General features: G+C 45.8%; 1 protein-coding gene across 5 annotated transcripts in view; it reads right to left on the bottom strand.

Moving 5' to 3' along the window:
* Positions 1 to 12,626: 12,626 nt before the first annotated feature.
* The window catches only part of GAN (gigaxonin), a 49,296-nt gene continuing 35,163 nt past the window's right edge, over positions 12,627 to 26,759 (bottom strand). For 4 of the 5 annotated variants that reach the window (XM_006044477.4, XM_025268443.3, XM_006044478.4 and 1 more), the window contains 4 exons: positions 25,987 to 26,123; positions 25,591 to 25,719; positions 18,182 to 18,291; positions 12,627 to 18,061 (listed from right to left, as the gene is read on the bottom strand). In XM_006044477.4, the coding sequence (XP_006044539.1) occupies positions 17,880 to 18,061; positions 18,182 to 18,291; positions 25,591 to 25,719; positions 25,987 to 26,123 (558 nt within the window). In that variant the 3' untranslated portion in view covers positions 12,627 to 17,879. The remainder of the gene's footprint in view (positions 18,062 to 18,181; positions 18,292 to 25,590; positions 25,720 to 25,986; positions 26,124 to 26,759) is intronic. The other variant, XR_006546405.2, reaches the window with a different exon arrangement.

The raw sequence follows: 26,759 nt of genomic DNA, 5'->3' as shown, positions 1-26,759 counted from the left end.
TGGGTAAAATAGAGACCACCAGTGACTCGGGTGGCCCAGGGCCTGCTGCTGTAGCCTGTACAGGACGGGAAGTTGGAATGGCTCAGACCTCGAGGCATAGGACTGGCAAGCTCTGGTCAATGAAAGCCTTGGCAGTGTCCAGCTAACTGGAAGCAGATGCATCATTTATGCAAATGCAAGATCTATGCATCATCTAGGCAGACGCCAGAAAGACGTCTGGGAGATGGGTGTGCCGAAGCTCTGGCTGATCATTAGAGTCACCTGGGTCCTGTGGCTGGGCCCCTCCACCACCAATCAAAGTGGAACTTCTGGAGGGTGGGGTTGAATGAGTTTCCTAGGGCTGCTGTAACAAGTCACCACATGCCAAATGGCTTCAAACAACACACACTTATTACCTCACAGTTCTAGATGTCAGAAGTGGTATTACTGGGCTAAAATTGAGGTGTAACAGGACTGTCCTCCTTCTGGGGGCTCCAGGGCAGGATCTGTTTCCTTCTTTGAGCTTCTAGAGGCTGGCGATAGTCCTTGGCCTGAGGCCCTGCGTCACTCCAACCTCTGCTTGTGTTGTTACCTCTCTCTGTGGCCCTCCAGCCTCCCTGTCCTAAGAACCCTGGCTGTGACAGGGCCCTCCGGGACCATCCACAATCATCTCCCATCTCAAATCTGTAACTCAGGTCACATGTGCCACGTTCCTTTTGCCAGGTCAGGTCAAAGATTCACTGGTTCGGGGATTAGGACATCAATGTACCTGGGGGCCCAGGAAGCATCGTTCTGTTGGCCACAGGAGTTAAGGTATCTCAGAGATTCGGAAAAGGCAATAGCATCCCACTCCAGTACTCTTGCCTGGAAAATCCCATGGACGGAGGAGCCTGGTGGGCTGCAGTCCATGGGGTCGCAAAGAGTTGGACACAACTGAGTGACTTCACTTTCACTTTTCACTTTCATGCATTGGAGCAGGAAATGGCAACCCACTCCAGTGTTCTTGCCTGGAGAATCCCAGGGACAGGGGAGCCTGGTGGGCTGCCATCTATGGGGTTGCACAGAGTTGGACACGACTGAAGCGAATGAGCAGCAGCAGCAGTGATTTCTCTGCAGGGTAAGGATGACCAAAGGGAGGCCCCAGAGCACAGCTCTTCTGGCCATGTCGCCAGGCCCGTGCTGTGTGGACCCATCAGAGTGGAGACCTTGTTAGTGCAGAGCCTCCAGTGTTGTGTCTAATGACAAAGAGAAACAGCCTAAAGGTGAAATGACAATTGTCAGAAGCAGCCTAATAAACAGGCCTGGGTCCAATCCCAGCCTGGCCTCCGACCAGCCACGTTGACTTGCAGCATGTGACTCAAATGGCTTGTGACGTTCTAATCTGTTAGGCGAGGGTCACGCTCTCAGGAACGTTGTGAGGGTAACCAGCAGCGGAGGTCCTGCCCCCGGACGGCAGGTGTCTGATGGATGCTGCCCCCCAGAAGTCTCTGGGCAGCTTAGAGAACTGGAGGGAAGGCAGCTGAGGGGCACCAGAACCCCAGGCAGGTGATAACCTCATTCTCCCTCCTCCCTCCCAGCAGCACTGGGGAACAGAGCCATTGCAGCGATGGGGAATCTGGCGGGGCTGGAATTGTTAAGTCAGTTTCCCCTTTCCTGGCTGTAGCTGATAAGTATATCCTGCTGGATAAAAATACACCCACCCTTACGGTAAGATCCTCAGGCTGGGAATTCTCAGCACCCCGCCTCCAGCCTGAGGGAGCGCCTGCTGCCTTTCCCTGCAAACATTTTAGGAGTGGCCACTGTTCCTGGGCGAGGGGTCTGACAGGCCTGCCCGGCTCTAGGAGGGGGAGGAGGAGGCTGGGGCTGCCGCTGGGGAAGCAGCAGCCCAGGCCAGGCAGCAGGGCAGGCATCCTGTTTATAAGCAGCAGCCCCTACAGAGCTGAGGTGAGAGCCCTGTATCTAGCGCAGGGTCCTGCTGTGCATCGGCAAGGGTGGGGTACCACGCCGCGGTCCCTTCAGCTCCCACCACATGCCAGGATGAGGCCTCTGGCCCCCAGGCACAGGGGATAAGAAAGTACCCCAAGGAGGGGATGGTGGTGCCGACTGGCTTTGTATCCAACAGTCTGGTGTTTCACAGGCAGACTCGTTCCCATTGAATCTGAGAAAATCTGTTCAGATTTTCAATTTCCTGATGGTGAGGAAGAAGTCGGTGGATCACCCCAAACACCAGGGGACACACACAAGGGTGGCTGACTCTGCACACACCAGACACGCAGCCCCCCAGCCTGAATCTTGCCTGTCCCGGGGGCGTCTACAAGACACACCACTCGGGGCTGGCAAGTAGGTTCTCCTCTTTCTCAATCTTCCCAACGACCCAGCATGTAGTGGTGATCTTTTCTCTTATTTGCTCCCCATATTCGATCCCTCATTTTTTTTTTTAATCGAGGGAAACTTCAGACAACACAAACCATTTAGAAGTGCACAATTCAGTGGCATTCAGTACATTCCGAATGCCGTGCAAGCATCATTTCTATCTGGTTCCAAAACCCTTTCTGCATCTGCAGGGAACCCATCATAGGCCGTCACTCCCCAACCCTCCCCCCTAGGCCCTGGCAACCGTGAATCTGCTGCGTGTCTCCAGGGATCTGTCTTTTCTGGACGTTTCAGATTAATGTAATATGTGGGCTTTTGTGACTGGCTCCCTTCACTTGGTGTGTTTTGTGGACAGGCCACAGGAGGTGGATCCACTCATCTCCGCGTGGGCCGGTGGGCGGCCTGCACCTGTGGGCGAATGTGAGCAGTGCTGTTGTGAACACTGGTTTGAGCCCGTTTTCCTCTCTCTTGGCTGCTCGCACCTGGAAGTGGAGGTGCGGGGGCACATGGTAACCCTGTCGAGCTTGTGGTGGAGACACCGAGTGGCTCCCCATAGTGGCTGCACCGCTGCCCCTCCCCACCAGCAGAGCACGAGGGTCCCGGTTGCTCTACACCCTCAGCAACACTTGCCATTCTCTGTTGCTGTTGTTTCACGACAGCATCCCAGTGTGTGTGAATTATTTTCAGGGGGGCGATGAGGAGCATACCCTGCTCACACCCAAATTTCAGAAGCTGCTCCAAAACCCAACAGGCAGTGAACACAAATGAATGAACTCAGTTCTTTAGAAAGCTACAGGTTTAAAACGAAACAACACGTGTACGCATGCACGCGCGCGCACGCGTGCACACACCCCCACACACACCCCCACACACACCCACCCACCCCCTTCACTCAGAGTTGGTCTTGGCACTCATCAGCTTCTATTCTAGCTTAACAAATAGTGGCAGTATCACCAGACCTCCTAATTTGCCTCCTATCCAGGAAGTCTTCCCTGATTGACCCCTTTGGCCACAAAACTATTTAATTTTCCATACTTGGCCATTAAGCAAACACATGAACAGCTTTCAAGAAGGTCTGTCCCCTTTCTAGAGAGGGGCCACGGACCACCTGGCCTTGAATCCAGTTCTGCCTTCTCACCACTGAATCTGTGGAGTCTGGCCAAGTGCCGATCTCTGGGCCTCAGTTTTCTCTGCTGTGAAATGGGTTGTTCTGAGGATGAAGTGAGTTAACATGTGAGGTGCTTGAAGCAGCCCCTGTCCGCAGCTGGTCAATACGACGTGTTACCCTATGATACCAGCAACAGTTTCAGGAGGGTGACACGGTCAACCCCTGATGTCCCGTCTTCACCTGTAATGAAAACTAGCAAAGTGCCCCTGCCCCCACCAAGAACAGGCAATCCGGGGTGTATTCCCCCAGAACTGGGTTCCTCTGTAGGGCAGGCTGTGAGCAGATTGACACCTCAGGTAATGTACATACAAAAGGGACCTGGTGATGATCTAGTCCAGGGTTTTATATAAGGAGGAATTACATCCTTGCCCTCCAGACAAGGAAATCCAGTGACTTAAGTCTCATTTTACAGACAAGAAACAGGCTCTGAGAGAGCAAAGACTGCCAAGGTTTCCCAGGAGTGGGCACAGCATGGACCCCTTGGAGCTGCTGGCGGAGGCCTGGACATTGAACGGCCAGGCTTTAGGATCTGATGGCCCCGACCACACCCTTCCGCAACCAGCCAACTTGGGCACTGGTTTCTGGCCAAGGCTTTGTTTAAATAAAGGGTTCCACAGCAACCTTCCCACCCCCCAAAGATAAAAAGGCTGACAGACCACGGGCCATAGAACCTTCTCGTCATTGTGGGAGGTGGAAAAAATTTTAAGCCAACTTCCAAACCTACCTAATGCTACACTGTGCAACTGAAGAGAAACATTCCGTTTCTTCTCCTTTCCACGTGATTTCAGGAGCACTTCTGGCAGACCTTACATGTGTACCTTTGGCCTTGCTGGGAAGTCTCTCCACCTCACGCCTTCGGTGGAGATCTGCCTGTGACAGTTTCCCTGATCTCTGCAGCTTTGCAGTCTCTGGGCAGGACAGCAAGAAATGACAGAGAATCCTATCTGTCATAGAATTCTCCAACCTATGACTAGACCCTTGATGTCAAGACCCTCTGTTGCTCGTTAAGTCTAATGTCTTTCTCTCCTCCAAGGAAAGGAAATCTGAAACTGTCTTTTGGGAGACCAAATGGAGACTTACTCTGATGGAGAATGGAAGACACCAAGGCAAAGACTGTGGAGTGTGGGCAAGGAGCGTGTAGCTTACACTGTGAGCCAGGATCCAGGATTCTGACACTCAGACCGTGCAAGACACAGTGTAAAAAGACCACATTCCGTTCAGAAGCCGGGTCAAGCCAAGCTGTACAGACCATGCTAACTTAGCAGGAACCACTGTAAAAATGAGAATCAATTGCAATGCCTTCCCCATCAAATTATTTTATTAGGTTAATTAAACAGCTTAAAGACAATTCATTTGTTCGGTACCCTTCTAGAAAATATTTCAAGTTTTAAATGAACTTCCAATACATAAAACAAAATTACTTTACCATAGACAAATTTCAGATCAAAATACAACACTCTGTTTCTGTTTTCTTACAATTATAAAATCCAGTCAATACAAACTACATAAAAAAGATAAAACACTTTCACTGATCCTCAGTATAAGAGAACAGCACATTTGCAGTATGCTCCCAAAGCACAAATCCTGTGCTCGTGAGACGGGGCGACCCCGTTGTTACCCCACAATGAACCGAAGCAGATAAACAAAGTGCGTGCTACTTAATTTAAGAAAGTTAACACAGCCTCTCTGCATGAGGATTACTTGTAAACCATAGAGCAACTTTGTAAGAAAGGTTACTAATTCAAATTTACTTCAAGTTCACTAAAATTTCATACCAGCAACGGAATAGAAAATTACTCCACGGAACAAACGAGTACACTTGGACCACAGAATGTTTGAGACGTGACATTTCAATGAAATCACATTAGCACAATTTCTCTGCTAGCCTACTGAATTCGGGGAGGATAATTCTACAAGTTGCAACTTCCCGGTACTTGAAATACTTTGAACTTTCTCTAGAATGTCTTTTGTCTAACTTATATATGATTCATTGCAAATCTCTAGTTTTTTTCCAGCAGGTCTCTTTCTAAAGATCAGGATACCTTCTCACACACAATGTAACCTCATCTGAAAACACGTCTAAGTAGACTGGTCAACTTGGAAGCTTACCAGGTAATAAAAGCGGCAGGATTTAAATGAGAAACTCTACTGTATATACCATGTCAGAAAATGTAGCTACATTAAACAAAGATCTGCATTTAAAACAGGATGAATTTTGATATGGTATTTTGGGAATTTGGTATTCGTGGACTTTGCTTTGTGGCGTTGAAAGCATCAGAATGACAAGTCAAGAGTGTGCTAAAAACGGGTCCTGGACAAGGGTGGCTGTCACATATGGTGGCTGGTGTTGCACAGGCAACCAGCCAACAGAACTGTGTTTTGCTTTTATTTTAATCAGAGGATGATCACTTTACAATATTGTGATGGGTGTTTGCCATACAGCAACGTGAACTGGTCACAGGTGTGTCTGCGGGTCGTTCTGTCGGGCCAGGGCCCACTGTGAGGGTCAGCCCTGAGTCTGGGAGAGCCACACTGAACCTGTGGCCCTGTTTCAAGAATTCTCTTGGCAGTCTTCTCTCACAGTGGGAGCCGGGGGTCAGTGAGAGAAGACGTGAACCTACACGTTCAGGACGAGTGATGGATGGACCCCATCTACAGACAGGGACAAGCATCTCCTGTCACCGGGAACACAGAGTGAGAAAGCAGTCTGCTGGGGCCTGCTGGCGGTGCTTCTGCAATGGCTTCTGATGCGGGTGCGGGGAGTGGCTGGAGGAGGGAGGTGCTTTGGTTACCACTGATCACTCCCAGCTCTGTTGGTGCAACTGCAGGATGGGCTGTGATGGGAGTTCAAAAGTTCTGCTGAGAACAGGATTCCTTTTTTCATGGTCGTACCAATTCACAAGGGGTATTATTAAAAACAAAACAAGTGTTTCTATGTCACTGGCGACTTGAAGGGGCACAGGAATGAGGAAGCAGACAAAAGTAGTGTTACAGATGAGTCAAAATGAAAAGAATTCCATCAGCAGAAAAAGCCACTGATACTGCTTTTTTTTTTTTTTTTTAAACTGAGTGCTGCTAGGAGAGCCTGTGCTTTTTTCAACTGAAGGCCACTTGAGACATTTCCCACCATAAAATCATCTACCCCATGGAACGTGGCTGATCTCTGTTTCCATGTAGCACTTGACTTCTGAAGTCCCCTACAAAAAAACAATGCTAAACCCACCGACACTGAAGGTTTGTTTTTAAGCTGATGATACCCTTTTGCCCCACGTTACTACGTAATTTTTTTTTTACAAAGCATAGTCAAATTCAATTAGCATATGCCTAGGTTAAGAATACATTTATGTTCTGGAGTTTCTTCTGAAGCAAAAATTCCTTTTTTAAAAAAAACCCAACAATATGAAGAGATGGGTCTCTTTCTTATTGTAAACGAGTAATTCTAATTTCCAATCCTATTCACCATTTAGAGTGCAGTGTGTTTCTAAGCAGAGCTAAATAAGAGAAAAGGAAGAGGTGGGCCCTGCATGGTGCCAGGTGGCTGGGTGCTGAGGTAGAACTTGTGGCACGGGGACCCCTTCCCCGGGCTCCAGGAGGAGCCGAGAACCTCCAGGGCAGGCGTGGAAGGTGGGGACAACCCAGGCCCCAGGGAGGCTGTTCTCGTCTAGTTGCTTAAGGAGCTGCTGAGATATACCTGGCCACGCCTGGGGCAGCATGGTGGGGGGACTTGAGGCTCTGCTCCCTGCACCCCACCCTCCCGGCTATCACGTGGGAGGAGCAGAATGGTGCAGACCCTGGAAGCTGCTCAGCCTGGGTGACCACTCTGGCTCTCTGGCTGTGGAAAGTGCTGGTCACAAAGGCCAGGTCAGGGGCTCCCAGAAGAATGCCTTTTCAACACATATTGTTAGACTAATGGTCTGGGGAACCAGAAGAGTCCGCCCCCGCCCCCCGCCCCCACCACCCCGCTTCAGTACCACCATGTGCCCCGCCCCCACCCCCCACCCTTTTCTTGGATACTTAAATCAAGCAGCTAAAAAAATCAGGCTGGGAGAGGCTATGGGATGAGAATAGAGGGCAGAGCGGAGATGCAATTGCAAAAGTACATGACTAAGGGTACACTTGAGAACATGACCAAAATAACCTCCTTCTACCTTGATTAAAATTCTTTGACTGCCCAGCGAGAAGTTGTGGGAAGGGCCTGCGTCCTCGGAGATCCTGCCCGCAGCCCGTGTGGGCACAATGGTGCACAGGAGATAAATCAACACTGGGTCAAACCAAGGATTATTAGTGAGTGAAGATGACCAAGGGCATGGACAGAAGACACAGATCTGGAGAACAACATGGACAGCACCCTCCTGACGACCTGGGCTTGAGTGCCCGGCCCAGCCTCTGCTCCGTTCCTGTGCTTTGGGGCAGGTGGCATCGGGAAGGACACAGAGGGAGTGGAGCCCCCGCTGCATGGCTTTCATGGAAGAGGGATAGACAGAGCCTGGGAGGAGGCAGGTCCTCTGGAGGCGCTTCCCAAGGGATGACAAAGTGACCCACTAGTGAGCGGACCCATTCCTGGAGCCAGAAGGTGCTGGAAGAGGTCGGCCAACCCAACTCTCCCCACTGCACGGTCCCCTCGATGGCATCCCAGGCCATAGATCACCTAAGCCCTGCTTAAGAGAATACAATTTTGACTTATTAGCTTTCTTAACTCTGCAGAGATACGGAGAGATTGACAACCAAAAGTATAGAAAGAGCAAGAATCGCTGTCTAGTTGACAATTATGGTTTTAGGGAAGTCTCTAGAGATTTGTCTGTTTACGAAGGTTCTGCTCACGCTGGCTGTGCCTCGGGCCAGCGGCCACAGTCACGAGGTGGTGAGCAGGTGGCGGGCAGGGAGGATGGGAGCAGCACACATGAGAGGAACAGAGGCCTTCTCCCCCAAAGCAACATGAAAGCTGAAGCACAAACATTCCCCCTCCTCAAGCTCTGGAGCCTGTGACAGTATCTGCACACCATCCAAGACTCCCCTGGCTGACTCCATCATCCTCGCGAGACACAGCTGCAGAGGGCAGCTTTGGGGTGATCCTCAGAGCCGAGCACTCAAAACCACAGGAGGCACCCAGTTTATCCTGAGGCAATTCTAGAAAGTTCTACGAGTGACAGAAACATTCTACCTCTATAGTTTCTGCTTCCTGGCCTGAGCCAGGAGGCAGTGCTCTGGGACACGCACACCTGCTTCTTCTAAAGCCCGGCAAGGCCAGAGCCTGGGGCCTCCAGAGCTTCTTGTTAGAGCTTCCAGAGCGCCCACCAGCCTGGCTGTCATCCTCCTGGATGCTGGTTCCCAGGGCCCATCAGTGCAGCGGGTGGACAAAACAGACTTCCTCGTCTGACTACCAGCCCCTACACACAGACAAGGGCACTACTTTAAACAGCTAGCTTACGTTCAAATTATCAACGACTCCCACCCCATCCCCCAGTTTGTTTCTTTCCCTTTCAACTGGGATCTGTCTTCTGTGAATCTGGACATAAGACTATATTTAGCCATGTTATTAGACTGTAAAATAAGCACCTAACACCCAATGCTTCTGTCATCTATGTTTTTATACATGTTATTAAGGAAAACATTAAGAATGCACACTGCTAGATTATTCCCATCCGTGTGGACACAAGGGCCCATTCTCGTCAATAGCGCCTATTTCTCGGCTCCTTTAAACCTATTTCTACTTCCTTTTCTCAATCACAAAAATATCAAGAATGACTTTATAAAATGTCTTATTGAAATCAAAACAAGCTGGATAAGTCACGTACCACTAAATCCAGAAGTCCATAATCTGAACTGGAAAGGAAGTGCCTTTATAAAAGGATTAAGTAGCTCACTTTTGATATCACTTTGTTAAATAACCCTTAGTTGAAGGTAAAGAAGTTCTACACACACACCACAAAGTTTGTCTTTAGGTTCCACATAACATCCAAGTTCAGAGAAGTAGTTTAGGTCTAGTGATCTCAAACTGAGACATAGAAAATATCATTTATTTGACTAGCATTGACTACTACCTTTTATATTTTAGGGAAAAAAGAAAAATTCAACTTCCAGAAAGTTCTAAATATTATTAGAATACTTCACGGAGAAGGCAATGGCACCCCACTCCAGTACTCTTGCCTGGAAAATCCCATGGACGGAGGAGCCTGGTAGGCTGCAGTTCATGGGGTCTCTAAGGGTCGGACACGACTGAGCGACTTCACTTTCCCTTTTCACTTTCATGCATTGGAGAAGGAAATGGCAACCCACTCCAGTGTTCTTGCCTGGAGAATCCCAGGGACGGGGGAGCCTGGTGGGCTGCCGTCTATGGGGTCGCACAGAGTCGGACACGACTGAAGCGACTTAGCAGCCGCAGCAGAGTACTTTATCAGGCAAACCCTGAAAACAAAGGATATTTGTAACCACTCTAAATATCCTAAACACGTATCTTGGGGTGTTTCCACTGTCTAGAATTATCCTGAATTCCAGGTTTTAGAGAAGCGGGAGAGTGGTATCACGGATCCAAAAAACAGGCATCTTGTAAAAGCGAACGTGTGTGTTTGCTTGTGTATCATGTGGCGGCAGATGCGAGCAGAAAGCTCTGAGGCCAGGATATTGAGCAAGGGGCGGAGACTGCGGCTGAGACAGGCGGCAACTGCAGCCGAGGTCCCAGTCACCCCCAATTTGTGCTCGAGGCGCCAAGCTCTCCCCTTCCTCACTCCGCTGGCTCTCCACAGGAACCCCGGCAGGTGAACACCCATCCTTTGTTTCGGGGTGATGGGCTTCGAGGGGCACGAGGCAGTGGGAGCCATCTTTAAACCCAGCATGCACCGGGCCCCCAAAGCCCACGCATGCTCACAACCACTGGGTTCGCCTGGCCAGTACAGAGAATATTTACAATTTCCTCAAAATCATTACAACCAAGGAAGCCTGGGGCCGCCCGGGGCTGAACCCTGGCTCTCTTGGGAACCAAAAAGTGGGCATGGCCCACGGCTAGATCCACCTGAGAACTTTGCCAGAATCCTGATGAGGGGAGCAAGCCCTTTAGTATGAAAAGCACAAGCCTAACCATTAAATCTTATTAATGCACAGGGACAGTGAAGGTTTTAGATTTTACCTGGTATGTAAGTTATTCCTAGTATGCCAGGTTTTTAGGAATGGGCATAACTCATTTTGGCCAACAGGGGTCCTAGGTAATTCCTAATAAGAAATCACCCCCGGAAGGGAAGGTCTGTTTACAAAAACTGAAGGACCTGTGAGCTGCCCCTAACTCACCAGCCAGGTGAGCTGACCAGTGCTGGGGAGGACAGCGCCCAGGTGTACCCTGTCCAGGAGGAAGTTGGGGACATTCCACTGACACACCAGACAAATCCGATCACTTGTGATTTTAAGTATAATGCAGTTCTGTGTTGTTTGGTCAACTCAACTCCACACTTTGAGAGTTTCACTGTAAAACCCCAGGTTATCAGAATAGAGGAACTTCATGAGCCCTATACTTTCATCAAAGGTAAGATTCTTGGGAAACAAACTCATGAAAATATACCTATTAGATCCTTAAACTGCTCCCACTAGCAGTTTATCGAATATGAAGAACAGTAACCCCAAGCATCTGAATCCCAAACATTGGGTCAAATTACAGACAGACATGTTTTCCTATCTGCTGTGAATGACTATGGCAATGAAGCCTACTATTTTACATAGCAGTGGTGTTTAAACATACTACTTTTCTATGCTACGAAAATACAGCCTTGTAAAGATTCTTTAAAGTTCAAGTCGAGTTTCAAGTAATCACTATGCAGCAGCTCTAGGAGAATTATTGTTCTTCCTGATTAAAAGTAAAATGGAAACTACGCCTTAGAGAATTGTATTCCTCAAGGCCGCTTACTGCTTGCTTCCAGGCTTTTGTTAAAGGACAGAATGTGTTGAATTCTTCTCAATTGGCAGGGGATCAAGCACAACACTACATAATGAGGTAGCTGAGAACAGTTTTTCCTATAAACACGAAGAACAAGGGAATAAGTGCATGTGTGATTCTCATCCAATTAAACAGGAAACGTGATGAAGCAAACTATTTGTACAGTCATCTTTGAACCAAGTTCCTCTGTGTAACCTGAAGAAGTGTACTTCAAGGTTCTAAGGTACACCTTGTAACTGATGAGTGAGAGGAATACAAATAAAGTCCTTAAAAACTTCTACTGAAATGCTAAAAATGAAGTTATAATAAATATAATTCACCAACCAGAAAGATGAACCTATAGCCACTTGGGGTCTGAATTATTTGAAGTGGCCATTTACTTGGGTCACAGGAAGTGGCTAAGTCTTCCCCACGTTATCTTATGCAGTGTGTACCCAGACTCTGAGGGCTTTCATCCCTTGCATCCCCTCTAATTCAAATCACAGTGATTTAAGAATTTGCAACAATTCTGTTGGGCCTTGGGGACACCAATATCACAATCAGCCCAAATTTCAGTTGAGTAGCAATTTTAGAAGATTATTTTTTATCTCAACAGGACAAAGAAAAGGCAATGGATATGTCTCACTAGCTAATTAAGCAATGTTATTAGATATTAAATGTTATTAGAAATTAAAAGATACTTTTTCCTTGGAAGGAAAGCTATGGCAAACCTAGACAGCGTATTAAAAAGTGAAGACGTAACTTTGCTGACAAAGGTCCATATAGTCAAGGCTACGGTTTTTCAAGTGGTCATGTATGGATGTGAGAGTTGGACTATAAAGAAAACTGAGCGCTGAAGAATTGATGCTTTTGAACTGTGGTGTTGGAGAAGACTCTTGAGAGTCCCTTGGACTGGAAGGAGATCAAACCAGTCAATCCTAAAGGAAATCAACCCTGAATATTCATTGGAAGGACTGATGCTGAAGTTCCAATACTTTGGCCACCTGATGCAAAGAGCCAACTCATTGGAAAAGACCCTGATGCTGGGTAAGAAGACCAAGGGCGGGAGGAGAAGAGGGCAAGAGAATGAGATAGATGGTTAAACAGCATCACCAACTCAATGGACATTAATTTGAGCAAACTCTGAGAGATAGTAAAAGACAGGAAAGCCTGACGCGTTGCAGTCCATGGGGTTGCAAAGAGTCGGACAAGACTTAGTGACTCAACAACAAATTAGATATTTAATTTCATAAGAAAGGGAAGGAGTTTAAAAGTCCTTCCACTTAGAGAACTTCAAATGTAGAACTGAGCAAGAACTAATTTTCCTAAAGGGTATGAATCAGACCAGAGGAGATATGGTTACATGTGAGGTTCTCACATGTCACATATTACATGTGACAAAGTTGAGACATGTTTAAAATTAAAATAATAGAATTACCTCTGAAAAAAAGACAAAAAATTTAGAAGTTTTACTAGGTGGTGTGCCCTGCCCCCCACCAAAAAAAAGAATAGACGAAGCCACCAGCTCAGTCTCACTGGCAACAGGCAGGGCCGGCTCACCTGCGCTCACGTTCTCCTCAGACGTCAACAAGCGCGCCACACTCCTCACCCTCGTAGCGTAAACTTCTATCATTTCTGAACCAGCCCCAAAGAATACTTCATGGATTGCTAGAAAACTAGAAAAATGCTTTCCTCAACATTCTAAGACACAGTATCTTTTCCCTTAAATGTGGTAAGAAAGCAAAGGGTAAGTGAAGCTTCAGCTTTTCAAAGTAAAATCAGCTTTTCTCTCAAACGCAAATACTTATTACCTCTGCTCCTACGACTTTAGTAAATTCTTAAATTTCCCACAGCTAACTGACAAAGAAAACCAAAGATCTTTTAGTTTATATTTGTGTAACTTGTAAAGGATATGTTTGGGAGTTTAAGTTACACTTAAATACTTGCCTGCCTATAATATTAAGTGATATTCTAATGGGCTGAACAGTGAAATGCTAGTCCAAAGACTGGATCCCAAATTTGGTTTCCATTCACATCTGAAGTGGGGAATGAAGCTGTATCTACGGGAGGCTTTCTGTCCGCCAGAGAGCAGTGCACCTATTACAGGCAAGTCAGGGTCAAAGAGTATGTTCTGGGAAGATTCTGAGCCCCAAATAAAAAACAGTGAAAAAAAAAATTAAATGTGATAGACATTATTAAATTCTGAGGATAGGGTCTCAAAAATCCTATGGCACAAACAGACCACAGAGCTGTGCACAATACAGGTCAGGCACTTTGCTTTTTTTATTCTCTACAGGTTTCCGGCTCTATGTTAGGAGGCCGGCCCATCTGTATACAAAGCTTCTCATTTAAAAATCTCACTTAAAAGCAAGTCACTTTCAATCCTGTGAAGAATGTCACTTGGATCACAAGGACACTATATTCATTGGTCATAATAAATGACTACCTACTGTGTGCCGAGCACTGGGATTAGCAGAACACTAAGGCAGGGTCCCTCCCACGAGGAGTTTACAGTCTAGAGGGAGGGCCGTATTTCACCTGCCTCGCTGTGATGCTCCTCAGAAGCCCAAGCAGAATTCTGAATAGGAGCTCAATCAACACTGGTGATTAAACCCAGGGTGGGCTTTTCTGTGCCAAGCGGGATCACTTCTCTCAGAGCACAAAGGGCAGCCCCTGAATCCAAGCAGCCTCACCCTTCCCTTCCCTTCCACTGGGTGCTCTGTGAGGGGGTTCCAGCACCTTCAAAGTTGATGCAGTCGAAGTGCCACCTCATTCTTTCCCTGGACAGTTGCATGTCTTCATCTGACCACAGGCAGCCTCCTCTTGAATCAAGAGAGCCAACATTCTAGAAGGTAATACTGTAGTGTTTTTAGAGCTCCTTGGAAAATTTTTGGGGATCCCTGGTCTGACACACTGTAGTAAGAATGCACCAGGCAGAAAGCCAATGGACCAAGGCAGCTGACACATTTGTCTAGAGCCCTAACCTGCTACCCTGAGTAACTGCAGTGCTGCAGCAAAGGAGCCCTGTCTTTACCCGTCAATACAAAGGATGCATCTCCGGTGCATCGCCCAGGGAACTCCCCGCTCATAAAGGACAAAATGGCACTTCCAAAGTGTCACTGAAGAAAGTGCCATCACTAAAGTGGTAGTGCAAGGTGAGACAATACTTCAAGACAAACAGTATACTGTCCAACATCCCCCAATATTCCTTTTTGGTTGCTGCACAGTTTGAAAAAAGCCTACTGTTAACTATCAACTCCTGACGGCGATCAAAGAGTGGATTAGTGAAAGGAACGATGAATTTAGAAATTTCTTAGGCCAAATTTTTACAGTATACCAACTATGAGTTGGTCAGCACTGTTTTTACTATGCTAAAAAAAAGAAATGCAAATGGCAAGTAAAACTTACTACAAACTACAAATACATCAATATATTCACTCAACATGAGTTTAACACAGTAGTATAAGCTGAAGGGCCAGAGGCTCAAGAATTTCTCTGAAGCACCAGGAGACAATAATATATGTAGTTTGGAATGACAATTCCAAAAGTAAACATATATAAACAGACATACCAAATCACATCACACACACACACTCTCTCTCTCCCCCTCACACACACACATACACACTTTTATCTCTCACAGGATATAAGCACTATCAAAAAAAATTTTTTAACTTCATTTTAAATTAAACACTTAAATCTTTGAAAAACAACAACAACAACAACTATGTTTGGATGTATTAAACAAAGAAACAAACAAACCTACTTTAGACTGTAGCCTAGAAGAAATCCTTTCAATATTCACTTACTCTAACCTGAGACAACTTGGATAATGAAAATAAATTGCACTTCCCCCCAAGATATGGTATTTAAAATTTTAAGATCTATCTTTAGCCGCTAATTTCAACATACACCTGGTAAAAGTGCCTTCTGTTAAAAGAAGTATCAAAATTTACCAAGAAAGGATGTTTCAAGGCATAAGTGGATGGTTAAAACACAAACCTGTGTGAAATGAGTTCAAATTTACTTCACAATACTGATGTAACCGTGATTTACAGGAAAGTCATGATTCATTTTGGAACATAATAAAATTAAATACATCCTGAAACTTCAATGTGATATTTTTATATTTATATATAATAAAATAACAGTTTGGCACTTAGCAGCTTTTGTTGGTTATTGCATCCCATATTATGTGGCAAATTTACTTTTAGAAAACATTACCTAACTTTTGCAGCTACAGTGTCAACGAACTAAATAATAATAAAACTTTTATAAAATGAATTGACCAAGTCATGCAGGCACTGATATATTGCAACAGGGACTCATTCACTCCTGAACAATGAACTGTCTCCTTGGAGAGGCCTGGCATAGCCTGGAAAGAACTTTAAACTTCAGAAATTAAAGAAAAGAGAACTGCTGACTGTCACAGCTTTACCAGGACATCGGTTACCACTTGAATGTACCTCAGTGGTGGCTTCTGAAGGCTAAGGTTCTGTTCTGTACGGGGCATTTTACCAAAGAAAACCCACTCTTTCGGCAGTTTATTTCCCATAAAATTAACATCTAGTTGTACAAAGAAAGTTTTCTTTCTTTGTAGTGGCCATGTAGTTTGCCTTGATTAAAAGACATCCAAGACATCCTGGGGAAAGCGTGCAGACAACAGCTGACTGGTACACGGCACGAAGCAAAGAGGCTGGCTTTGACTTAGGGGTCAGATCTGCTACGTGAGTGGCCTAGTGCCTCTGAGAGAGGAGATGGAAACCCCGTGCCTCTGTGACCCACGTCTTCTGCCAGGATGGAGAGTGAATGTGCGCACACAGCGTTCTTCAGAATCCCCACAGCAAGGCTGCTCAGCGACTTTTTCTAGCACTGGATTGACTTCTAACAAGTAGAAGAAAAAAAACTGCCCATAGGTGCCCCTTCTACTGCCCCTGGGTGGAAGAACACAAGTGATGTTTCATACGCATGTGAAAAGCATACAAACATTCTAGGCAGGAAATTTCCGGAAGAAATTCCTATCCTCAAATTTATAACCAAAGGATACATTTGTTAATCTTTAAGACTAAATGCTGCTTCTTATAGCCACATACTAAGAGGGAGGGGAAAAAAAAGCTGTAGAAAACAATTAGAAATAAAGACCTCTATATTGATTAGAAATCTGATATTGCATAAATTTCAAATGATAAAGTCACTTTGAAGTCCCTGGTTTCACATGAAAGTGGCATAATTCAAATGGAAAACAAAAGTATCTTACAAGGTTAAGTGCCAAGAATGACTAGACTTTTTTCCCCCACGGGAAGTGGGGTCAATGTGGGTTGACATGGAGAGAGAGGAAAGGAGGAAAGGATTAATTTGCTCTACTATGAACAGAATGAAATTAAGTTGAGGTAGTTTATTCTACCAGCCAAACTTTACTTGTTATGTAATTTGTCAGAAACTTGTACTAGTGAACGGCATTGAGAAAATTCTGCTACAAAGGCTTCTTACCATGGATTCGCATTCTAAGACATTTTCAAACCCTAGACAGTAGTAAACAAGACTGTGTGCTTTCAGGCAGGTTTTTTTTTTTTTTTTGTAAGTTTTTGATCCCTATGTTTTCTCTGGACCTTTTTTTTTCTTTTTGGTCATAGCAGACCTTTATTATTTGTCCGACTCGGGTCCTTCTTTTATAAAATCTCCTACTTACTAATGTCCTCAGATTTATAAAATGGTTCTGCTTAGTTGAAAAGGAAGAATGGCACTGCAGGAGATCCTTCTCAACCCCAGACATGACAGCATGACGCATCTTCATCTGAAATCACACAGAAGTTACAACTTCCTTTAAAGTCACAGGAGGGCTGCCACCTGACTCCTTAATTTACTGACCCTTTAGATTACTAAGATAGAATGTCATACAAGAGAAATTTTATCTTAGTTTTTTGATTCATCATAATTTAGTTCAAAAAAGATTCTTAGGATGGAGAACTAGTAGTTAAGTGGAGACTAACTGGCATTGAGTCCAAACTAACATTTTTAGGCACAAACCCTTAATGGTTGGGCAGAGTTAGGCATAATATCTCCTTCCAAGTGCAGTGGAAAAGCAATTCCGGTATGTTTGGATATGTTGATTTGCATATACGGATTTTTTTTTTCCCCCAAAGCCAGGTACTTGAACACACCGGTCAGTCAGACAGGAGATCCCCTCGGGGAAAATGCACCTTAGGGCTTTAACTTCCATATTTTACACGACAGGATTCCCACTTCCCTTTTCCTCGGACACCGACTAGCCCCGGTTGGTCTAGGGACACACCTACGGGAGAAAAGGATTCCCCCCGCTCGGTAGTTTTTTTTTTCCAGCAGTTTACGATTTCTTCGGAACAAGAGCTGAAGCCCAGGCTTCAAAGCATTAGAAAACCACCCGCGTTACCGCACGGAGGCCGGCGCGAGGTCAGCAGCTGCGCGTCCCGCGGCCACGCGTCACGGCGAGTGCACGCGGATGCGGAAGAGGCCCTGCTGCAGCTGCAGGCGGAAGAGCTTGCAGTTGGCGATGCGCAGGGCCGCGCAGCCCGTGCGGCGCAGGTCGGAGGGCAGCAGGGGCTTGGTGTGCTGCCAGGTTCCCGTACTCCTTTTGAACTCGCGCACGTAGTCATAGTTGGTGCCTGCGCCCCAGGAGAACAAGCAGAGGTGACATACCGTGCCTGGGGCCCCCGACCGCCCCGCCCCCCCTCCCCCTCTCTCCCGGGAAACGGCTCCCGCGAGATCACCCTTAACACGCTGACCTGTATCGAGATCTCCGATGACGTAGATACTGGCGCCTATGGGGACGGCTCCGTACACGAAAGAGGAACTGGCCGGGATGCACAGATTCTGGTCGTTAAGATAGATCCACCTGAAAACAGAGGGACAGGATGAAGGAGGCTAAGAAGATGGCCCGTGACATCCGGGCCGGCTGAGATGACAAAACTCGGGGCCGCCAACAGGAGGAGGCACGACCCCCACACGCCTTCTTGGGGAAACGCTTATCTCCCGCCTGTCACTTTAGATTGAAGCCTGTCTGTTCCGGAAGGTGGCGTGTACTGAATCAGAGACTGCACTGTTCAGTGTCCTCCTGTCCCTCAGCACAGTGTTCCTGAGATCACCCATGCTGTGGCTTCATCATTATCTCATTTCTTGTTATTTTAAGTAGGACTGCCCTACACTGGTGTAGCAGAATTTGTCAACCACTGACCTGTTCAGGTTCACTGGGGCAGTCTCTAGTGTCAGCCTTCCCTTGTGGTTCAGCTGGTAAAGCGTCTGCCTGCAATGTGGGAGACCTGGGTTCGATCCCCTGGGAAGATCCCCTGGAGAAGGAAATGGCAACCCACTCCAGTATTCTTGCCTGGAAAATTCCATGGACAGAGGAGCGGGACAGGCTGCAGTCTATGGAATCGCGAGTCCGACACGACTGTGGGATTAACTAACTATCCAGTGTCTGGCTATTTTGAACATTAGAGGGCAAAGCTCTTTTGTGTGCTTATGCTATGGACTTGCTTGTTTATACGGTTAAAGGTGTATTTCCTTTGATAAGAAAAGGTGTATTTCCTTTGATAAGAAAATGCGTACTGTTTTCCAGGGTGTTGTGTCCTTTTGCATGTCAATGAGCAACGTGTGAAAATTCCAGCTGCTGGGCATTTCTGCCAGCTCTTGGTACTGTTGGTCTTTTTTTTTACTTTAATGATGCTGAGCATCTGTGTGTGTGCTTACTGGACACTTTGTGTATCTACTTTGGTGAAATGTCTGCTCAAAGATCTGTTCATTTTTCAAACTGGGTTTTCTTACTGAATTTTAAGATTCTTTTTTATTTTATAGTTACAAGTCCTTTTCTGGATATGTGTATCACAGATCCTTTTCCCCAGCATGTAGACTGTCTTTTCATTATCTTAATGGGGGCTTTTGAGAACAGCGGTTTTTTAATTTTGGTGAATTCCAGTTTATCATTTTTTTTTTCATTTTATAGTTCACACTTTCTATGTCCTTCTAGAAAATATTTGCCTATTCCAAAGTTGCAGAAGTTTTTTAAATTAAAATTTCTGGAAATTTTATTGTTCTAGTGCTAACATTTAGGTCTTATGATACATTTCAAGTTACCTTTGGTATATGGTGTAAGGTATAAGAGTCAAGTCCTTTTTATCCCTATATCTAGGCATACAGATAGCTAGTTTTTCCAGCATCATTTGCTAAAAATACATTTCTTTCCCCGCTGAATTGCCTTGGCTCTTCTGTTGAAAATCAATTTAATAACCATGAAAAGGAGCCAGGGCTCCATGAAGAAGTGTCTGATTCCACAGCTGAGACAGAAAACACAAGATGAGCCTGGACCATCTTGTGCTGCCATGGAGGAAGCGCTGCAGAAAGGATGAGGTGTGTCAGAGGACACAGAGCCAACATGCAGCTCCTGACGGCCAAGCGGGACCAGCTGGAGCAATGCAGTAAACACAGTCCCGGCTGGGTAACTCAGAGATTAAGATAAATATCCGTGAGTCCATACTGATAGAAATAAACGGCCAAATCCATTAAAAAAAATACAGAGAAGGGACAGCTGTTCTTTACAGAACTCCAGCTGACATAGGGAGAAGGAATGAGGGAAGCAGAAAAATCCCCAGGAGGCAAACACCATGGTTCTAACTGCCGTGAGGCCAGTCCATCGAGGACGCTCCATTAGTGGTGAAAATTTAAGGAGAAACAGTATATTCGCATATTCTCAAATTATCTCTTCCAAGATATTCATGAATTACAAAGGGAGAAGCAGTGACTTTACAGTGGGGGAAACCCCACAGATGGCACCTTAACCATGTCATCAAGATTAGCATCACCAGTAATGGGACAAAGTGTCTCTCCCCCTGACACCAGGCAGAGAAGGGCCCAGAAGCACTTATGAGGGATCCCCACCTCAAATGCACAACCTCAGCCTCATCACAAGACATCATCAGACAAACCCAGGTGGAGAGACATCCTAGTAAAAAACCGTCCAATAACCTTCAAAGACTCCCAAGCACAAGGGCGGTGCCCCATCGCATCCCCACTTAATTCACTTAGAATAAGTAGAAAATACAGCTGCAGTTTGGGTAAAAGATATTAGTGGATGAACTGGTGAAATAAAGTCGAATAAAGTCTGTAGTTAATAATACTGTACTGAAGTGAATACTACAGCAGGTAAGGTGTTAACAGTAGGAGAAGCTGGGTGAGTGGCTTATGGGAACTCTCTTCTTGCTACTTTCCTACAGGTCTAAAATTATTCCCAAATAAAAGGTTTTTTTGTTTGTTTGTTTGCTTTAAAACAAAACAAACTAGACTCTGCTATATAATAATGTTCACTTAAGTAAATTTGATCAATTCCCTTTCATAGCTAAAAGCAGAGCCAGGTCAGAGCAGACCTCAGTTAGAGGAAACGTATGTAAGCCCTTTAGCACCACCAGTGTCCAGGCCTCCACTCACTACCGGAGCACGTACAATTATTTCACTAAGAGCAGCGCTTTCTTTTTTCCCAATGCACACTCTCCCCAGACTGTTACAGAGTGGTACATTCCCTATTTTGAATCCCAAGAAATGTAGAAGCAGAATGTTGTCCAAGATCATGGAACAACTCAGAGGCCAAGCTGCTATAAAGCGAAGATCCGATTCCTCTAATATCTGAAAGCTGATTGGTATCAAGCAGTTTGTGGGACTGGGAATACAGCTTGGCCCCTGCCTCTGAGCTGCCTCTAATAAATAGGAAAAGGGAAAAACTAAGAGCTCTCCCTGCAAAGTGAAATCCGGCGATCGCTGACCTCATGTCTTATGGGCACTGGACCCACGAATGCTTGCACCTGAGGCTCAGCAAGTCTGAGCACGCCCACTGGCTACAGAACGCTGGGAGCACCTCTCTGGAGTGCCAGAAGAGACCTCAGGTCCTCAATAGTGTCCTGCTCACAAAGCCGGGACGTAATCCAGACGTACTCAGCAAAAGAGCCAGATAAATGAGAGCCCCTTCTCGGGGGACTAAACAATTAACAGACGCCAACTCTGATGACTCAGATGATGGGATTATTTACTAGGCAGGGATGTGGACACAGCTAGCACAACGATGCTCAGTAAGTGAAAAAGGAAAATAGGCTTATGATGGAAAGATAGGGGACTGCGGCAGAGAAATTTTAAAAATCTAATATGCTACCTGAGGAAGGTAGAAAAGGAAAAACAAACCCACAGTAAGTAAAAGGAAGGAAATAAGACAGGAGAAACCAATGAAACAGATCACACAATGGAGAAAATGAACTCTGATGTGCAGCAGGCTCTTTGAGAAGGTAAGTACAATGCTAAACTTCGTTAACAGAGGGCGCTGGAGGGACTGCAAGGCTCGGAGAGGAAAGGGCTTCTTCCCTGGTATCCGTTGGTCCGCTCTGCCGTCTCCAGTGTGCAGGGGACCCGGAGGTGCTCACCTGCAGGGAGGTGCTCTGCTGGCCAGCAAGCAGCTTCCTGCGCACCAGCTCTGGCCCCGGCGTCCCAGGGCTCTGCTGTATCCTGGGCCACGGCACCCCCTGCTCTACAGAGGTGAATCCCAGCCCTGCAGGGTGGGGAGCAAACTTCCAAGTTTGTTCCTTCCTGGGACACTTTCCCTCGGTCCTAAAGGCTGTAGCTGAACTTCTTTCTTGACTATTTCTGCTTTCATCGGAGTCTCCTCTCACAGGTTAGCAGTTAACTCCTCCACTTAACTCCTACTAGTTAATCATTAGGTCGGTGACGACCTAACCACCTGTTAAGTTTATGGAACGCTGACAGCTATTTTCCACACTGCAGCTGACTTTTCTACTTATTCTAAGTGAATTAAGTGGGGATGTGTGGGGCACCACCCTTGTACTTGTGAGTCTTTGATGGTGGCACTGAGGTCTGCATGTTCCTCAGGATGCAGTACTGCCCCTGGTTCTCTACCTTAGCAGGGGAGGAATGTTCTGGTGACTTCCACTTAACCCTTGCTCCCGTAATGGTCCCTGATCCGCAGGTCAGAGAACCATATGGGGATGTGGCCAGTGGTCAGAGATGTCTATCCAAGTATATGTTCATCAAAAGATGAAGCTGACAGGTCTTGACTTTAGAGAATAGTTAACTGATTTATCTATTAAAAACGAGAAGGGGAGGGCACGTGGCCTGAGCAAATGCACAGAGGCAACAAGACACAGGATGGCTGTAAGAAGTGAGCTGCACTCCAGAACACGGGAAAGGAAGAAAGTGGAAAAGGCCGGACATTTTTCTCAACCTCAGATCACAGAGGGCCCTGAGGAAGCGGCTAAATCCTAATGTCTTTACTTGGTAAGCAAGGGGTAACTAGGAATAATCTCCATCTGAATGAAATGACCAAAGGCAGATTAATCTTTCAGAAGCACAAGTAGGTGAAATGTATCCGAGAGACTGACTGGTTAGAAGGCTAAGGACACCGCACGTATGACAGTGAACTCGCTGGAGCTGTGGCAGAGAAATAAAGGTGGGTATGTGCGAAAAACACTATAGAGGTTAAAAAAAATAAGATTTGGCAACTCATGAGATGTGAAGCATAAGAGAGAATCAAAGATGACTTTAAAAAACATACAGGCCACTGGGAGGATGGCAGTTCTAGTGTAGCACAGTACTAGAACCAGGAATGCAAAGAGCAGAAATAGACACACTTGTCTTTCTGGATATATGAAGTCGTTACTGTGACTTGGTATAAATAAGGGCAATTTAAAAAAAATTTTTTGCTTTCCTTCAAACAGTTTTGCTTTTAGTCAGAAACACAGAAAATAGTAAGATGTGGCATTTTTCCAGGAAACTTTTAACCTAAAAATAGGGAACAAAGACAGGAAAGACAAGAGATTACTTAAAAACAATAAATAGTCTTCAATCTAAGGCAGGTTGTTCATTTGGCAGCAGCTTCCAAAGTATGCAAATACCACACACTTAGAAACATCTGAGCTTTAAAGAGAGAACGTACTCACAGATGTTGTCCCCCTTCTATGGGTTTTCATGGGAAAGACTAAGCTTTGAGGCACTGTTGTGTGGGCTCTGAATTGGCGGTCTCTGAGGCGGTCACGTGCCAGCTCTGCCACACGCTGTCTGTGTGTTCTGGGGCACACGACTCAACCTCTCTGTGTTTTGATTTCCTCATATGCAAGACAGGAATGAAAGAGTACCTGTGTCTCAGAGGGCTGTTTTGAAGATTAAATGTGTTAAGTGAGGTAATATATGGCACTTAGTATTGTATGTTTATGTTTAGCTTTATTTAAACAAGAGTCCTATATACTGACAACAGAAATCAAGCTTTCTTCATTTGTGAACAAACACTGGAGAACTTGAATATAAGCAAACTACAGATAAGTGAATTTTATTGGGAAGTACTTTAAATAGCAACGAAGAAGTAATAGTCATGTTTAACAATTATGAACGAAAGCAACTAATACTCTTATTGAAAGTGAAAAGTGAAAGTGAAGTCGCTCAATCATGTCCAACGCTTTGTGACCCCATGGACTGGAGCCTACCCAAGCCCCTCCATCCATGGAATTTTCCAGGCAAGAGTACTGGAGTGGGTTGCCATTTCCTTCTCCAGGGGATCTTCCTGACCCAGGGATTGAACCCATGTGCCCCGCATTGCAGGCAGACACTTTACCATCTGAGCCATCTGGGAAGCCCAATACTCTTATTACTTAATACTCCATAAACAGGAGACAACCTGAGAGAAATCTAAAGCTTCTAATGATGATAGCATATCAAGGGAGATTGAAAACTTCACAGCCAGCTTCAAGTCCTCTACAATCAAAACAGAAACAGGAAATGGTAAAACCATAAGCAACCCTGATTATTCCAGCAAGTGAGATACAGCTCTCTAGCTCACACTGTCCCAACAGTAGTTCAGTCATTATGGGAAAGGCTTACATCAATATTTCATCAGAAACCAAGTGTACTGACCCCTGCTTGTTAATGAACTTGGGCAACTGTTTTGAGATTCATTTGGGAAGGAAATTCATATACTACTTTGTAGCGTGAACAGTCAGCCCTCACAGTAACACGTTATGGAAGAGAGGTGTAGAAAAGTCTTTGAAATTCTGCCCCTGTCCCAACCATAGTAGCAAGCATTCTCAAATTGCTCTCACACTTTATCTAGTGAATTTTCGTAAGATTGTCTGCCCCCAGTAACTGAAGGGGAAAAAAAAAATAGGCTATGCAAACATCATAAAATTAAAATACATTAATAGATAACATACATATTTCTAAAATCTTGGCAACTGTGCATTGTTTACCCTAAAATACTGTGAAATGAAACATTATATTCTGGCACCCCCTTCTGGCAACACGATCGAAATGCTATCACAAGATTAACTTGAGCACAGCAATTTCCCTGTAGGATGTGAACATATTACTGCAAGAAAAACGCTGTTGGGTGGTTATAATAAAACAGGTGAGAGGAGCGAAGTGAGGGGGATTGGACCGATGCTGTGACTCCACCTCACATGTATGGCAGCCCGTCAGATGATTCAAGAATCTCCGATACCATGTTTATTGAGTGTCTGATACAAGCTGGGGTGAGGCCAGAAGCTAGGACCCAAAGCTGAGCTGGAACTCGCCCCGAAGGAGCTTCAGTTCACAGTCACAATCCAAGAGACAGGCATGGGACCACAGACTGAGGAGCCCAACTCAGACCAGGAGACATGAGAAGGCCTTCTCTTGGGGGTGATCATTAAGCTGAGTTTTGAAGAAGCCAAATTAACTGGATAAATGTGAGAAGGGAAGTTTTAGGCAAAAGGAAAAGTATGAAAGCACAGAGCTGAGACAATGATACCATGTTTTGGAGGGAAGATACCACCCAGTGGGACTCAGGTGAAGCACCTGGGTTGAACCGTAGCAGAAAGAGTACACACAGGTCATATCACAAAAGGCCATATCTGCTAAGTTAAGGAGTTTAAACTTTCTCCTAAAAGCTATCAAAAGCATCAAGGTCTGCTCTGCACTTGAGAAACATTTTTCTCTGGCTTTCCTATGAGTTACCAAGACTTCTGAAGTCACTAAATAAATATCCGGTATGCATTAGACATAAATAGGTAAGTTCAGTGAAACAATTTGAAAGCAAAACTAAATGAAGCTAAGACACGCCTTTGAAAGCATAGAGAGAGAGCTGCAGAAGCCACACGAAGCCGTCCACATGTACCTTTTAAACTCATCGTGGTAGAACTCCGACTTGCAAGTCACCATCTCGCCCCCCTGGATGTCCTCGCGACTTCTGACACCCCCGAACACATACAGTTCCATGGCGACTCCACAGGCCACCGCGCCAAACCTGAAAGGCCACACAACACACACATACTGAGCACTGGATTCATCAATACATCTCAGGACTTGATTCCCTAATTCCTCTTTTGCTTGTTTTAGCTCTGTGACATTCAGTGTTTCACAAATACATGAGTTTTCCTTTTTCAGGGTGTGGATTATTCATTTAGCGTTATATGAACCAAATGGCAAGTCAAATAAAAGATCCGTTTAAAAGAAGGGAGAAGCGAGAGCCAGGCGAAGGGGCCTCTGCGCAGCCCACACCCCGTTCTCTCACCTCCTCTCTTTCAGGGGGCAGATGGCGGTCCACTGCTGGGTCCGGGGGTCATAGCATTCCACAGACTCGAAGAGCTTCCCATAGGATCCTCCACCCATGGCATAGATTTTCTTTTTCATAGCTGCATAGCAGCCAATCTGGAAGGAGGAAGCAACAGTGGGGGAGGCAACGTTTATCATTAAAAGTTGGCTGAGTCAACACCAGCTTGGCTGGAACCCTGGGAGATGTTTGGAAGAGGGTCTGACGGAGGCTGGCTTTCAAAAATGGGAAAAGCATGGGTAATACATATACTGTCCTCAGGGAAGGATTAGCTCCACCTAACACTACTCCACTAAGTGAGATAAGCACACAAGCCTTGCTTTTAAAGGAGCTTTCCAAGCTCTCTTCTTTCACCACTATTTGAAGAGTCCAAGATGCCGAGTCCACAGAGCAGCAAGATGTCACTCAATTCTTGCCCCAAATTAAGTCAGCTGGAAGGGCACACACAGTGAGTGATCATATTACCAGTGAGTCCCAGTACCTAGGTGTGAAATACCCAGGGCACTAAAAAGGTTCTGGCCTGATGATGAAATGCCCGTCTCCACCAGGGAACAGAAATACAGACCAAGTCCTGAACAGCTAATGGGAGCCCTTAGTTTTCATTCTTCTCAGAAACCAGTGGCAGTTCTTCACCTCTGGATCAATGGATTAATGTTTCCGCCCAAGTGTGCACAACGATTAAGAAAACAGGTTTGGGAGATCTGGTTCCTGCCAAGGTTAGTGGCATCATGGAG

The sequence above is a fragment of the Bubalus bubalis genome, chromosome 18 (genome assembly GCF_019923935.1).
Source record: "Bubalus bubalis isolate 160015118507 breed Murrah chromosome 18, NDDB_SH_1, whole genome shotgun sequence".
NCBI lineage: Eukaryota > Metazoa > Chordata > Mammalia > Artiodactyla > Bovidae > Bubalus > Bubalus bubalis.
This window is presented reverse-complemented; position numbering and strand designations above follow the sequence as displayed.